This window comes from Hirundo rustica, chromosome 18 (assembly GCF_015227805.2).
Source record: "Hirundo rustica isolate bHirRus1 chromosome 18, bHirRus1.pri.v3, whole genome shotgun sequence".
Taxonomy (NCBI): Eukaryota; Metazoa; Chordata; class Aves; order Passeriformes; family Hirundinidae; genus Hirundo; species Hirundo rustica.
This window is the reverse complement of record NC_053467.1, coordinates 4727835-4743023: the sequence shown is the minus strand read 5'-3', so window position 1 is coordinate 4743023 and position 15189 is coordinate 4727835. Positions and strand designations below refer to the sequence as shown.

At 46.8% G+C, this 15189-nt stretch overlaps 1 protein-coding gene across 4 annotated transcripts in view; it reads left to right on the top strand.

Moving 5' to 3' along the window:
- The window catches only part of TMEM94 (transmembrane protein 94), a 50216-nt gene that overhangs the window by 30344 nt on the left and 4683 nt on the right, over window positions 1–15189 (top strand). For 3 of the 4 annotated variants that reach the window (XM_040081880.2, XM_040081881.2, XM_040081878.2), the window contains 16 exons: window positions 197–406; window positions 571–886; window positions 1623–1796; window positions 5030–5132; window positions 6325–6542; window positions 7756–7937; window positions 8138–8276; window positions 8887–9002; window positions 9872–9971; window positions 11390–11498; window positions 12042–12231; window positions 12758–12835; window positions 13227–13312; window positions 13775–13856; window positions 14151–14305; window positions 14575–14669. In XM_040081880.2, coding sequence (XP_039937814.1) covers window positions 197–406; window positions 571–886; window positions 1623–1796; window positions 5030–5132; window positions 6325–6542; window positions 7756–7937; window positions 8138–8276; window positions 8887–9002; window positions 9872–9971; window positions 11390–11498; window positions 12042–12231; window positions 12758–12835; window positions 13227–13312; window positions 13775–13856; window positions 14151–14305; window positions 14575–14669 — 2353 coding nt within the window. The remainder of the gene's footprint in view (window positions 1–196; window positions 407–570; window positions 887–1622; window positions 1797–5029; window positions 5133–6324; window positions 6543–7755; window positions 7938–8137; window positions 8277–8886; window positions 9003–9871; window positions 9972–11389; window positions 11499–12041; window positions 12232–12757; window positions 12836–13226; window positions 13313–13774; window positions 13857–14150; window positions 14306–14574; window positions 14670–15189) is intronic. The other variant, XM_040081879.2, reaches the window with a different exon arrangement.

Genomic DNA, 15189 nt, shown 5'->3' with positions numbered 1-15189 from the left:
CTGCAAATCATAGTTTGAGTGACACACAATGTGATATTTTAGAGGGGCCTTGTAGAGAAGTCTTGTGCCATAATTTTTTGCTTAAAGAAGCAAGCGAGGATCCTTTTCTACAGGAGCCCTAAAGCAGCAGGTGAATCAGCAGTGCCTTGTGTTCAACCGCTGAATCACCACACTTTGCTCTGTTGGTCTCCCACAGCCCCATGAAAGAGATGCTTTGCTCTCCGGCCCCCTGGCAGACACAGTGCACATGGCCAATGAACAAGAGAGGAACAACTGGTCTGGTGATGCTCCAAAGGCTCCTGAAGCCTCTGTCCACCGAAAGCCAAACAGCAGAAGCAAACATCCCTCTGGATCCAACGTGAGCTTTAGCAAAGACACGGAGGGTGGAGAGGAGGAACATACTCAGGTAAGACTTACTGGAGGGGCATACAGTAGGCTTTTGTGGAGCTGTAACACAAACTCAAACCCAGAGAGTCCCCACTGTTGGGGAATTTAACTGGGATTTCCCTGCAGGATTCTAGGCTCAAGCTGTATTCATTGTAATCAACTACAGTTTCTCTGTTGGACCAGGTTGTTGGGGACAGCGAGGTGTTGGCTTGTGAGGCTGAAGACTTTGTGTGTGACTACCACCTGGAGATGCTCAGCCTGTCCCAAGACCAGCAGAATCCCTCCTGCATCCAGTTTGATGACTCCAACTGGCACATGCACCTGAATTCCCTCAAGCCTCTGGGCCTGAACGTGCTGCTCAACCTGTGCAACGCCAGCGTGACTGAGCGGCTGTGCCGCTTCTCCGACCACCTCTGCAACATCGCCCTGCAGGAGACTCACAATGCTGTGCTGCCAGTACATGTGCCCTGGGGCCTCTGTGAGCTTGCCAGGCTGATAGGTGAGGAGGAACTGGATGAACAGACACAGAGAAATCAGAGCTGTCAGTAGATACTTAATCCTTAGAGAATATGAGAATATTTCCCCAGTCCCATTTGCTGAGGAGGTGGAAATACAGAGTTGACTCTCTTGATGTTTGGTTGCCAAAAGAGTTTATTAATGAGATGGCTCTTGGCAAGTTCTGACGTTGTCAGCGCTATCCAAGGAACAAATGTCATCAAGGATAGTGCCAGCCAGCCCTGGCTAGGCTTCATATTCTTCTGGTGTGAGTCTGCCAGTCTCATCAGGAGACAAAGAATATCTGCTAATGAACAGATATCTGGCCTGTCTTTACAGTAGGGCTTTACAAGGAGTTTGGGGATAAATGATGTACCTCAGCTCATTTTACAGATGGGAAAATGGAGGCATAGGGGCGCTAAGAGGTTAGAGGTAACGCTAGGATTAAAACCTGGAAATTTGAACTCACTTCTGTGCCTGTCCTGTGGTGTCACAGTTACTCTTGTCAGTGAACAAGAGCATGAACACTGTAATTACTAATCTAGTCCTTTTGACTTTTTTTCATCCCAGATCTTGTGCCATATTTACATAGATGCACAGTGAACACAGCTCACGTACTGATTGCTGGGGAGGTGTCAGAATGAGCACAGGCAAAATGGGTGGCAGAGAAGCAGGAGAAGGGACTTTTCTTTTGCACTGATTAGAGCCTGATTTTCCTCCTCTTTGTGTTCATGTTTCAGGTTTCACACCAGGTGCTAAAGATCTTTTCAAGCAGGAGAACTATTTGGCTTTGTACCGCTTGCCAAGTGATGAGATGGTTAAGGAAACCATCCTGGGGAAGCTTTCATCCATGACCAAGAGGAGACCGCCCCTGAGCCACATGATTAACTTGTTTGTGAAGGACACCACTACCAGTAAGGCTGCCTCTTTCTCTGGGCTTCCACTTGGCACAGGGGGAGCTTTTCCTTAGAGAGCCCAGAAAATGTCAGGCTGGAAGAGCCTGGAGTCCCTGTGGGGTGATGCCCCTGCTCTGTCCATGGCCCATGCAGATATGATTGACAAACCTCAGTGATCATCTGTGGTATACTGAGGGAGGGAATTCTTCCAGCTTTGATTCACTCCAGAACCATAAACAATTTTTTTAAAAGTATCTTAAAAAGCACATAGTAGACCTGTTCTCTGGGAACAAATGGCAGTGCAGAGCATGGTATGGGTTTATTAAGTTTTTAATAGACTTCATGATGGTAGTGAAACTTAATACTGCACAGGTTGAATATCACTCTGGTTTTTAGTTAATAATGCTCATCCTTCTGATAAATTGTCAAACAATATCTTTGTGAGTTGTCTAGTGTATTACCTTACACTCTCCTATATTGCATACTAATAAGAAATCACAAAACTCCCATGCAAACTCACAATGACCCTGAATATAAACCTGAAGCTACGCAGGCTTCTTCACTCTTTCTACTCCTTCCTACTTTCATAGAAATGGGCTAGGATGGAAAGGATGTACAGCTGGTTGAGGTCTTAAAGCACCTCAGAAAGATTTAACAGCTTGCCTGTCAGAGCTTTTAGTCTCTTTGTAATTCCTTAAATTGACTGAACTTGGCTCTTTAGAGTTGACATATGTTCAATATTGAATCTGAAATATGATCATTGTTCTGGCCAGAGTTTTACCAGGTTAACTATCTTCTCTCACCCACTTCTTCTTAAATTTTTATCTTTTTCTGGGAAGGAGCTTTTTCACTTGTTCAGATTGCTGCTATCTTGCCTCTGTAAGTAGGAATTACTTTGATACTGAGATTTTTAGTGTAGAGAAAAAACCTTGAATGTTGCCTCACTTCAACTCCTTATCCTCACTTTTAAACGGTTTAGGTTAGAGCCTGGAACTCAGACAAATAGGTGTGACCTGGATTATGCTGTCTAGAGTAAATTCTAAGAGGAATTTTGCCAGTTGGGTTTAGTTAACCATTGGAACACCTCTCACACAATAGTCTTGTCCCTTGAAATTTCCTAAAATACTGCCATTTTAGAACCAGAAATACTGGATTGTGTGGATAACATTGGGTGAAGTCAAATGACTCTGTTTATGCAGAAGTCAGACCAGATGAGCATAACTCACCTCTCTCCACACATTATTTGTGAATAAATCTTTGAATCCACCCACTCCCATGACACTCTGCAGTCAAAGCAAGATACATAAATTCTACAGCTGTAGAAAAGGAGGCAGCTTATCTGTATGTTCCCTTACTATTCCATTGAAATACATGTCTCACCATCTGGCAGTGTTCATCCCAGATCCATAGTAACCACATGGAAATGCGGTGCTCTCTGGCGTCTTGTGCGGAGTAAAACGGCTCGATACCTTCTCTGTCTTCCTTTGCTGGAGCTGCACTGTTCCATTCCTTTTGATCTGTCTCATTGCCTCAGCTGGACCAGTTTGGTTCTTCCCAATGAGTCCCAGCAGCCATGAATGGCTGGTCTTACTCCCTGCCCTATTCATTTGTTTTTTTCCCTTTTGCCAGAGAAAACCTGGCCTCAGAGTTCATGATTTGGGAAGGGAAAGGGCTGAGCTCATTTTACTGGCAGGGACAGCTCAGTGAGCTCCTTGCAGTTTATAGTGTCTGCAGTCACTTCCACTTTTGCCTTAGCAGGGCTGTGGTATGGGGTTCTGGTGGGAATGAATGGGAAATGGATTGCAGTTGCTGTCAGGCATGAACAGGGTACATCTGTGCATGTGATCATTGCAAGCTCTTGCTCTGTGTCCAGGACATAGGTTTTGCATGGATAAACATCTCTTGTTCCCTCTTTCTGAGCAAGGACTATCTGACCTTAGGAGCAAAGTGGGAAGGTTTAGGTGTTTTTATGATAAAATTAACCAGAGTTCTGCACAAGTGCTCCCTGAGACAGACTCCTCCTTTCACACGCAGCTCTTATTCATCTTGGAGGTTTGTTATGCTGATAAACTTGGCTTGTGATGACTATTTATAGCAAAAGCAGAGAGCTGCTATGTTTTGGAAAATCCGCCGGTGTTCCTGAAGGTCTCTGCCTGGTTTGTGTTGAGGGGAAATTCTTGGCTCTGGATTTCACCGGCGAGTGTGAGCATTAGCAGATAGCAACAATGCCTGCAAGAAGGCTTTGGGCTCATTTTTCTTGGCAGTGGGCTTTTTTGTTTTGTTTTGTTTTGTTTTTCATTAGCTCAGCTTTGAAGCTGTTGGGGGCAAAGTCACAGAGCAGCTGGAGGAGGGAAGGGAGACTCTACGTGCAGGAAATATTAATGGGTCGATACAAATGAGAGGGAGCAGGAGGTGTGGAGGGGAGGCAGCCCCACATCCCTGAACTTGTGTCCTGTGCCTGGGACCTGCATTAGGAGTGTCACACACCTCTGAGAAAAACTTTAACACCTCTGACTACAAGAGGGAGCAAGAGATTTTGAATTTGTATTAAAAACTAAAAAAAGGGGAGAAAGAAAAACAGCACAACCTTTGGTGTCCATTGATTTTCAGTTCTTCCCTAAAGACAACATGAGTTTCTTTTTTAGAGTCTCTTATGTTGAACTCTTGACCCATCCTGATTTAACACATTTTCAGGGTGAAAATGTGAAACAGGCTGTTATCTGGCAGGTCACACTGTCAAATTATCTTCTGCTACTTGAATGAAAAGTATTCAAGAATAGCTCTTACCCTTTAGTTCCATGTCTGGCCTAAAAATGAGTGCACTTTGCAGCATAGGCAGACTTTGATCCTCATAGGCTCATCACTGCTGCTTGTATTTCATGATAAGAGGCACAAAGGAATTTCTCTTCTGCTCTGTGGGATACAGGAGCAAGATATTACCCCACCTTCATAGGAGCAGGATTGATACACAGGGTAAGGGGAGAATAGGAAGGGTCTACATGGCTCACATTTTATCACAGCCTTGTTTGAACTTACAATTAGACAAAGGACAGTTGCCGGTGCATCATCAATCCTGAACAATTTCTTAATTGAGAGACTGAAGACTTTCAGCAGGGGAAAAGGAATCTGGAGTGCATCAAAGCATTTTGTGGGAACACTCATGTTGTAACAAAGAAGGGAGCAGTTGGTGTGATATCCCCTTCCTGGGAGCTGTATGTGTGATGCTGACTCATTGTTCTCCTACACTTCAGGCACTGAGCAGATGTTTTCTCATGGGACAGCTGACATCATCCTTGAGGCCTGCACTGACTTTTGGGATGGTACCGATATCTACCCCCTCTCTGGCTCTGACAGGTGGGCAGCTTTCTCATTCGGGGCATTCAAGAGCTGCAGATAAAATGCAGAGGGAACCTGGTCACTCTGTTTAAATTCTTTTTGTGATGCTTGTTAAGCTTTTTAAGAGCTTCAAGTACGTTATGAACAGGAGCCATCTCTGCTTGTAATTAATTGTTATCATAGCAATATAAGAGATTAGATAGCAACAAGCATTCAGTTGGACTGGAAGAGCAAGCCACTTCTTACTGTCTCTGTTTGGATATTGTCCTCTTGTAAGTGGATTCTGACTGTACTGTGTAGTAAGACTGAATTATAATCAGGTCATGCTGGTGGCAGAGAATTTTTTGTTGTTTTTCAAGAAAAATGTGTTGTCTTACATGAAATGCAAAATGATTAATTGTGCCTGAACCAGTTCACATAGTGCATCATGCCCCTTGGAGCCCTGCTGCAATATCTGACAGTGTGTGCTGTATTTTCACCTACGGGCTGAATTGCAGCTCCTGTTAGCACAGCAGACCAGTAATGTTTAATTTCACTGACTTTTCACATTATTCTTCTAAATCTGCTTATCCTCAGGTGTGAAAAACTGCCACTGATCCTTTTTGGAATACTGATCATGTTAGAAGCAAATTTAAAATCTGATGTATAGTCTAATTTGTTACCTTTGTGAATTCAGGTTAGAGAAAGAACTTTACCTTATTTCAGTGACTGAATATTGACTAAATACAGCTCCTGGGACCCAGACTCTTAAAGACGATAGGAGAAAAGTCTGCTCCTGCAACTATCTCTGCCATAGATCCTGCTGTCAGAGGTGTCAGTTCCCTTTTTGCTGTTTATCTCCCTACAGCTATATTATGTCTGATGAATTAAGCTTCTGCTGTCATGCAGTGAACTTCCCTGGAGTCATCTGGCAGCCATATAGAGCATATTATAGTAATAAGGGTATTTGAAGAGCTCTGTGTTCATACCCATCAATCTGATGAGCAAACAGGAACATTCTCCACTGCCCCTGTTGGAATATGTGTTCTTGTTGCCCTGCAGTGCCTGCGGCTCGGAGAATGCAGAAACAGTAGGGAAAGGCATCTTCAGACTTTCTAACCACCCTTCATAGAAGACGTTTTTCCAAATCCATGAAACTACAGGATTTCTGTATTGTCAGAATGTGGCACATTTTTGCTGATTTTGCCTGTATTTTCTCTCTTGCACATAGGAAGAAGGTGCTTGATTTCTACCAGCGAGCCTGCCTGTCAGGATACTGCTCTGCCTTTGCATACAAGCCAATGCACTGTGCCTTGTCCTCCCAGCTCAATGGCAAGTGCATAGAGCTGGTGCAGGTGCCGGGGCAGAGCGCGATCTTCACGTGCTGCGACCTCCCCAGCACCACTCCCATCAAACAGAGCAGCCGGAGGAATAGCTGGAGCTCGGATGGTATGTGTGTCTGCAGTCCTGGCTGCAGCCAGCTCTGCTGCTGGCCCAGGGGCCCGAACTGATCAGCCTAGAGCTGTAAGAACGTTGTTATTCAGAGTAGCAGGTGGAAATTTGGAAGGAAGAGTTTCTGAAGTGGATGCGTTTTCAAGTAATGATGTGGCAGCTGGTAGGGATATTTCTAGTTAAGTTATTATAGCTTACAGGGAGATTCTTCTTCTTGTGGGAAATCTGCTTCTAAAGCAGGCTACGGAGAGTCAAGACTTCTGGGTATTTCAGTACTTGGTTTGCTGTTTGTCTGATTTTATGGAAATCTCATGTGATGGGCTTTTCAAAGGATTGAAATGTATAGTGCTATGCAACTATTATTTCTTGACAGATTTTGTTGCTGTACTGAAGGAACTGATTCCCACTAGATGAACTGTACATGTCCTTCAGAACAGCAACAGGAAACTAAGGAAGAATCACATACCAATAGATAAATCCAGGAGGCTCTTTTGGAAAACCAATCTTAATTTATTTCTGCCTTGGTCTCCCGGTCTGTAAAATGTGACTGGTGGGGTTTCCAACAGCTAGGAACAGTTGTGACTGTTTTCAGAACACTTTTGAGTCCCACCTATGGCAAGCCTTGCAACTGTGTGAAGTGTTTTATTATTTTGTTCTTCATGCTGCATCCAGCCCCCATTCACCACAGGCTGATGTGGTGATGGTGAAGGAACCCTGTCAAAGAGCCTTTGCAGGCTTTTTGGAAGTGTTTGCAGGGAACATGATTCAGTTCCTTTGCGTCAGCTCCTTGTGCTCTGACGCCACTGTGCCTCAGCTAGACTCACCATGTTGTTTAGGCACAGTAGGATGTGTTTAAAGTGCACATGTGAATATTATGCAGCACACATCCTTGACCTTTCTACCCGAATTCCTTGTGACTGATCCCTGCCTTTTGTTTTATCTTTTTCCTTTCCACGCTTGCTGTTTCATACTTGTGTTCTTGGTCTCCTGTGTGGGGATGTCCTGATACCACTTCTGTGACTGGGTATGCTGGGCCAAATGGATGTCTCTTCATCTTTCTTCCTGTGTTTGTGTTTCTGCACATTTCTGTGTCTGGATCCCGTGTCCTTGGGTGTCGCCTTGGTGGTCTCCCCCACCGCATGTCCTTTGTCTGATGCACACGTGGCCCTTCATGTCTCGATGTGATTGCGTGTTGCTTGCATGCCTGAAGAAGGGATTGGGGAAGTGATGGAGAAGGAAGACTGTATCCAGGCTCTGAGTGGACAGATCTTCATGGGAATGGTCTCATCTCAGTATCAGGCCCGCCTTGACATTGTCCGCCTCATTGATGGATTGGTCAATGCCTGCATTCGTTTTGTCTACTTCTCCCTGGAGGATGAGCTCAAAAGCAAGGTAAGCTGTCTTTGCTGAACCCCCTGACCTTGCATGGCCCCTGGTTGTCTGACTGGAGAGTTTAGCTCCAGTGCAATCTAAGGTTAATCTGATTCAGCCCACTAATGAGTCCAGAAGGTACCTGTGCTCCAGTATGGCATCAGTCTGCAGTGCTCTGGCCTGGGCAGCCCCTCTAAAACCCTTTGTCTGCTCACCCACAGGTGTTTGCTGAGAAAATGGGTCTGGAGACTGGCTGGAATTGCCACATATCCTTAACACCCAATGGAGATGTGCCTGGCTCAGAGATCCCCCCCTCCAGCCCCAGCCATGCTGGCTCCCTGCACGATGACCTCCATCAGGGTGAGAACTGTGGCTTGGCCACTCTGAATGCCATGTGTTCCCTGGGTGGTTCTTTTAAACCCATTCATAGGTTCCTGTGTCCACACCAGACACTTGATCTGTCAGAGCTTTGAGCACAAAACCAGATGGGCCTTAGGTGTGTGCGTGTAAGCGACATCACTTTACATTTATAGCCTTTCTAGCCAGCCAGTCAGGGTTTTGGAAACAGACATCCCTCTGTGCACCAGCTGCCATGAATTTATGTGCTCATAAGTGCTTCTGCTTCTTGCTGGGGCCCTGGTCAAGCCACTGAAGGTCCTTTTCCTGTGCATTACTCTTTTTTTTTCTTACTTCAGCTGGGATTTCTTCATTCTCTTCCCCTAGAAGGACAGCAGAACAGATAAAGTATCATGTCTCAAAAGAGCTCATGTATCTACCTCTGAATAGATTAGTCATCTAAAAATACTGCATTTTAGATGACTGAGTGGGAGATCTGAGTGTTGCTAACCCAGAAAATCAGGCCTCACGTTTCCTGGCTTCTGCAGCGCCACGTGCATGTCCCACATGGGTGGCACAGGGGTGGCAGAGGCAGGTTTGTGATTGTTGTTTATGCTGCTTCTCTCTGCTCCAGTTTCTCGAGATGATGTGGAGGGGCTTCTGCTGATGGAAGAGGAAGGGCACTCGGATCTCATCAGCTTTCAGCCAACAGACAGTGACATCCCCAGCTTCCTGGAGGACTGTAACAGGGTGAGGGCCCCTTTCCCTGTACACCTACTACTGTTGTCGTGGTGAGGAGTGTCACCTCATTACTCCAGAGGAAATTCCTCTTCGAAGGAGATTGGTTTACATTGGGACCCCTGATTGCCCTCACCCTCTTCCAGCTTGGTATCTAGAGCGGGGGAAATTTGGGATTCTCTCAGTTAGATACTTTTGCTGAACAGCTCCTTTCTTTGGAGTTTAGGAATGGAGGTTACCAAACATAGGGTAACTTTGAGAGCTGCATCTCAGTTCCTCTGGGTCCCAAGGGCTGGACAGGGAGTGGGAACATCCCCACTTTCCATACAGACAGAAGAAACACTCTCTCCCTCAGCTGTGAGCCACAGACTGGTGCTGCCCAGTGGTCAGTGTGAGACAAACTCTTCCTGCTTCATAAAGACCTCACACATGATCAGCAGAGATTACAGAAATCATCAGAGATACAGTTTAAAAAAAAATCTTTTAGGCCTGGTTTTAGAAGGCAAGAACCCTTCTTACCTTGCTGCAGGTCGATGTGGCTGCAATTGAAATAGATCCAGTTGCTGGAAGACAGCAGATGTGTCTGACTAGATTCTCCACACAAGCAAAAAGTCCTTAGAAATCCTTGAGCACAGGTTTGTCACACTGACCTCACAAACTGTGAGGGCAAGCACAAGCAGCTTGGCAGGTCAGTGTAGAACTTAAATCAGAAAACTTTTGACAGTGGCTTAGGAAAGCCGGTTCTGTCTGCCAGAACATGATTTTGTATCCGATCTTAAAGCTGCGTAATTCTAGGAATCATCATTCTCATTTCAACAGTTCCCTCTGAACAGAGCCTCTCTCTCACACCCCCTGCTTAATCCGTCCTTTCTTTTTTCCAGGCCAAACTCCCCCGGGGGATCCACCAGGTGAGACCTCACCTGCAGAATATTGACAACGTGCCTTTGCTGGTGCCCCTGTTCACAGACTGCACACCAGAGAGTAAGTGGCCTTTCCTACTCCTGTCCATGAATTCCTTCTCCAGCTCCTTGCTCTGGCTCATCCAAGTGTGGACATGGGTGAAAGAAAGGGGTTACATTCCAGAAACCTAGAAGGACATACTGATATTAATTACCTTCTGTTACTACCTGTGGAGAGCCAGGTGTTAATTGAATTTTAGTGCAGCTATTGCCCAGCTGCTGAGTTGGGCTGAGAACCACTCTTTATGAATTTGCATTCATAAAAGACACAAAAGCAAACATCCAGAATGCTACTGCCTTTCATTAAATAAGTGTTATCAGTGTACCAGGAGACTTTGATCTCTGCTTACAACTCTTACGTAACTCGGAAATCACTTCCCAGAATTTTGCCCTGGCAGTTGCTGTAAACACCTTCTGCTGCTTTGCAGTTTTTGATGGCAGGAAACAGAAAGGACAAAATTTCTTTCTCTCTCTCTCTCTCTCTGAGATATTACTTAAAGAAAGGGGCTGAGTGTGAAACTGGCAAATACCTGCCAAGTCTCCAGTAAGTGTCGAGCATCATTATGATTTGTCATTTTACTACCTCTGGTCACAGTTTCCAGAGTGTCAATCACAGTCCATTCTGCCTTCACACTTAGTGCCCAAATTTCCTCTCTCTCTTTGACAGAAGTGGCAGCTCCCCACAGCTCACTGTGCTGCAGGTCTTTGTGCACCAAGCATTTAGTAAAGGTGTTTACAAGGGAATCTGCAGAGGGGAGGCTTGGGGTTTTTTTGCCTGGAGAATTCTAGAAAATCCATGTATACACAGGGCACTTTGCATGGAGCTACAGAACTAAAATTGGATCGAGCAGCAGCTTTGACTTAGAGGCCCTGGGGATGTCAGTAAACATATTGATAAAGGGTAGAGGTGGTGGTGGGTGGGAGTGCAGGAATAGGGGCTGGCTTTGAGTATGGCTAAGTGTGGTGCTGATTTTGGAGTGGTTTGTTATGTTCCCTCCCTTCCTTTAGTCTTGCAACAACACTAGTTATGTGCTGCTGAGAATTTGAAACACTGTATTTCTTTTCAGTTTGAATTATTTAGGTTTATTTCATTTCCGCTGTTGTCTAACAAGACCATTTGAAGCCGAAGCTGTTTTATTCACCCAGGCTATACCTACAGCTCTGGTCTGAAAGAGGTGTGCTGGAGATGCAAATCTCTGGGTCATAGTTCTGTGAGCCACAGATCAATTCCTGCAGTGGCAGGTATATAGAACACCTGGTCTGCAGTTAATTATCTAATTGTGTGCTTTGACTGTGGATCTCAATGTACACAAGTGGTGAGTATCAGATGGGGCAGTTTCAAATTATCTGTTTGTTATCCCCATTGAAGAGGGTGTGAAACACTGCATTTTTGTGTGCATGATGACATAACATAGTGTTGCTCCTTCTGTCCCTCTGCAGCCATGTGTGAGATGATCAAGATCATGCAGGAGTATGGAGAGGTGACCTGCTGTCTGGGAAGCTCTGCCAACCTTCGGAACAGTTGCCTCTTCCTGCAGAGTGATATCAGGTGGGGCAGGGTCTGTTCCTCGTCCAGATGCCTTTGCCTTGATCTTAGCAAGTACCCAGCCATGGGTCACACCACACTTGTGAATTGTGCAGGGAGGTGCTCACAATTGCTCTGTCCATTTTTAGCTGCATTTCTCTCCAAAAGGGAGATTTTGGGGATTGGATGGGGATGTCTGTTTAAGGCCCTTGACACACAGAGGTTTTTCCATGTCTGAAAGGAAGATACTCTCTCGCATGCTGGACTGTTGTGCCCCAACTGCCATTACAGATGTTTCCCATTGGGTGAAAGAGTGGAAGTACCCCATGGATCAGCTAATTTGTTGACCTTGTGCCACAAACCCAAATATGTTCATTATTTCTTTATGAATAACTGAAAGTCTAGGGAGACCGATCCTAATTTCACGTTATAGCTCGGGCTTCTCTACCTGAGCAAGGCATACTGAGCATGACACCACACAGTGTGACTTTCCAAGCTGGACTGCAGTGAGACAGTCTCCTTTCTGGGATGAGGCCTTTCACCAACACTCCTGTGTTGTCCTTGCAGTATAGCCCTGGACCCTCTCTACCCATCCCGCTGCTCCTGGGAGACCTTTGGCTATGCCACCAGCACCACCCTGAGCAATGGCTCTGAGGAGCTCACCCCGCTGCAGCTCTCAGGGCAGCTCAACAGCCTGCCCTGCTCCATGTCCTTCCGCCAGGAAGAGAGCACCAGCATCATCAGGCTCATAGAGCAGGTGAGCCAAGCAATCCCCTCTCCACTCTGCAAGGAGCAGAGCCAGGAGCTCACGTGTGCATTCTGCTTGAGATGCCCACAATGCTGCCAGCAGGAGCTTTGCTTGTGTTTCCCGACCTTTATCCAGGAAGCACAAGAGGGAGAACCTTCCTGCCTGGTCCTCCTGGTTCAAGGTGTAGGGAATGGTTTGGAAATGGTGCCTTGTGGCAACAGAACATGAATATTGTTCATCTGGATGAAGTACAATCTTGCAGAGGTCGCTAGCCAGACAACGATGCAGTGTTAAGGAGGAGCGTAACCCCAGAAAAGCCAGGAGTTTAAACAAACTTACCCCTTGGCTAAGTCCTGCCTTTCCTTCAGAACCTCTCCATGCACGGAAGAGACTTTCCCTTTTTGCTTTCAGTGTGTCCAGATTCTCTCCCCTCCCACTTCCCCTGCAGGCCACATGTTCTGCCCTTGCCTGCCATAACTGCTCTTGCCTGCCAGCTGTTCCCAGCAGGGCTCTGAGGGCTTGTGCTTCCTTCCAGGCCAGGCACGCAACGTATGGGATCCGCAAGTGTTTCCTCTTCCTGCTGCAGTGCCAGCTGACCTTGGTTGTCATTCAGGTGAGTCTTGGCCTGGCTGGGGACAGCGTTTAGCTCACAGGACAGGAGGGCTCACATGGATATGGGTGGCTGCAGTGGGGCAGCCTCAGGAGGGGAATGTGGCATTCAGTCAGGTTTACACAATGTGTTTGGGGAAGTTACAGATGGACACTTTGTGATCTCAGCCTGTGCTGCCCCTTCTCCCTGATCCTCATACGTTTACTTTCAAACCCTTTTTCCTTGGAGGAAAGGATCCCCTGCAGCTCCTGCCACAGGAACATATGGAGGGGCTGTGCAGTGGCAGTCCAGTTACCTGCTCATCCCAGTGTTTTGGGGGAAGACAGCAGCATTTTGGGTAACAAGTCTGTCCTAGCACTGCTCATGCTCTTCACTCTGGGTTGTTTCCGTCCAGTTCCTTTCCTGCCTGGTGCAGCTGCCCCCCATCCTCAGTACCACAGACATCGTGTGGCTCTCCTGTTTCTGCTACCCACTGCTCAGGTGAGTCTGTCAGGGCAGAATTTCCTCCCACCCCTCACAGGATGCGCAGACCACTCCCTCAGCCTCACTGTGTCCACGCTAAAAGAAAGCTGACTTCACACACAGCATGCTAAGAAGGCTGCAAGGATTATTCTAAGCACCTGTTTTGACAAGGTGCTTGGAAACAGTGACAGGAGCATTTGTGTGGTGCTGTGTTAACCCCAGCCTTGTGTGATGGAAAGTCTGGGGTGTCAGGTGGAGGCCAAGGTACCACTGGTGGTTTTTTTCTCCCTCATACATTTGGAGGTCACTTCTCTCTCTGTCTGCACCTGCCATGAATAATACCTTTTACAGCATATATAAAGATAAGTGCCAATGCTTCAAGCAGTCTGAATAGGTTATTTGGGTTCAAATGTTAGATAAAAGCACAATAGCTCTGGTGCCTGAACACATTACTGAGACACTTAACTTACCTTTCTCCAGTATCTCGCTCCTGGGCAAGCCTCCCCACAGCTCCATCATGACCATGGCAACAGGAAAAAACTTGACTTCCATTCCCAAGAAGGTAGGTGGCCCCTCAGATTTAAATTGTTCACACATTTTTCTCTTCATTTTTGTCGAGGAGTTGATGCATAGCTGAGGCCCTGTGCCTTCCTAGCTCGCTCAGTAAATTGATCCATGGCATGAACCAGGGAGGGAAATCCCCTGTTCCAGCATGCCCAGAGGGCAGATCCTCAGTGCAGCATCTCATCTTTACTACAGCTTGTCTTTTGCAGCCACTGATTCTCTGATGGTTCCTGGGGAGGAGGTGTAGCAGTGACATGCCCATCTCATCCTCCTTCCTCTCCCTTATTCACAGACTCAGCACTACTTCCTGCTCTGCTTCCTGCTGAAATTTAGCCTGACCATTTGCTCCTGCCTCATCTGCTTCGGGTTCACCCTGCATGAGTCCTGCAAAGGGGTGAACACCACCAGCCTCAACCTCACAGCCTGCTCCTCCATCATGCTGCACAGGTGAGGAACTGGGCCTGGCACACACGCCCCTACTGCTCCTGCCCTTTCCAAGGAGGACTGATTCCATTCCTCTAACAAGCCTCTTCCATGACCCACCAGGACTGTAGCCTTGACAGCTACATCATTGCCTACTGTCACCTGCTGGCAGCAGGACAGCCTGAGGTCACACACAGATCCCTCAGCTGTTAAAGGAAGACACAGCCCTGGTGGGAACAGGTCAGACAGTTAAGTGCCCACTGTTGACTTTCCTGTGTCCTCTCATTCACTAGCAATGCGTATGGTACTCCAGACTGGTTTGGGACATTTTCCAATGCTCTCCTGGTAGCCCAGAAGCTCACAGCTGGCCTGATTGTTTTACACACAGGTAAGTCCCTGTTCCCAGAACCCCATTCCCTGCTCTGGGGGGGGGGTGGAACTTTCATCCTCTGTCTTTTTCTTTGCCCCCTATGCCAGAGCACAAACTCCCTGATAGAAGCAGACACTGCAGTGGCCTCACGGCACAGGCACAAATTCCCCCTATCTCACTAAACATTACCCTGACAGATTAAAGACAGCACCCTCAGAACTGATTCTGCTTCCTACCAGCCTGGTGAAGTGCTGGTTCTGTCCAGTCTCACCAGAAGAGCCAAATCCCTTTTGCCTTTTTGAAAGTTAGTAGCAGCACCTGTAGCTCTCCAAAAACATTCCCTGCTTCAACAGTGTTTATATCCCTGCTGCTATTCTGTGAAGTACCCCATTACCTTCTCACAAAAGGCACTGATGCAGCTATGACTGTTTGAGAGCTGGGAGCCTTCTTAAACCCTCTGGAGGGGTGTGAAGCCAACTCCTGGCTGACCCTCATCACCTACACCCATTGCCTGGCAGAGTAGGTCCTGACAACACTG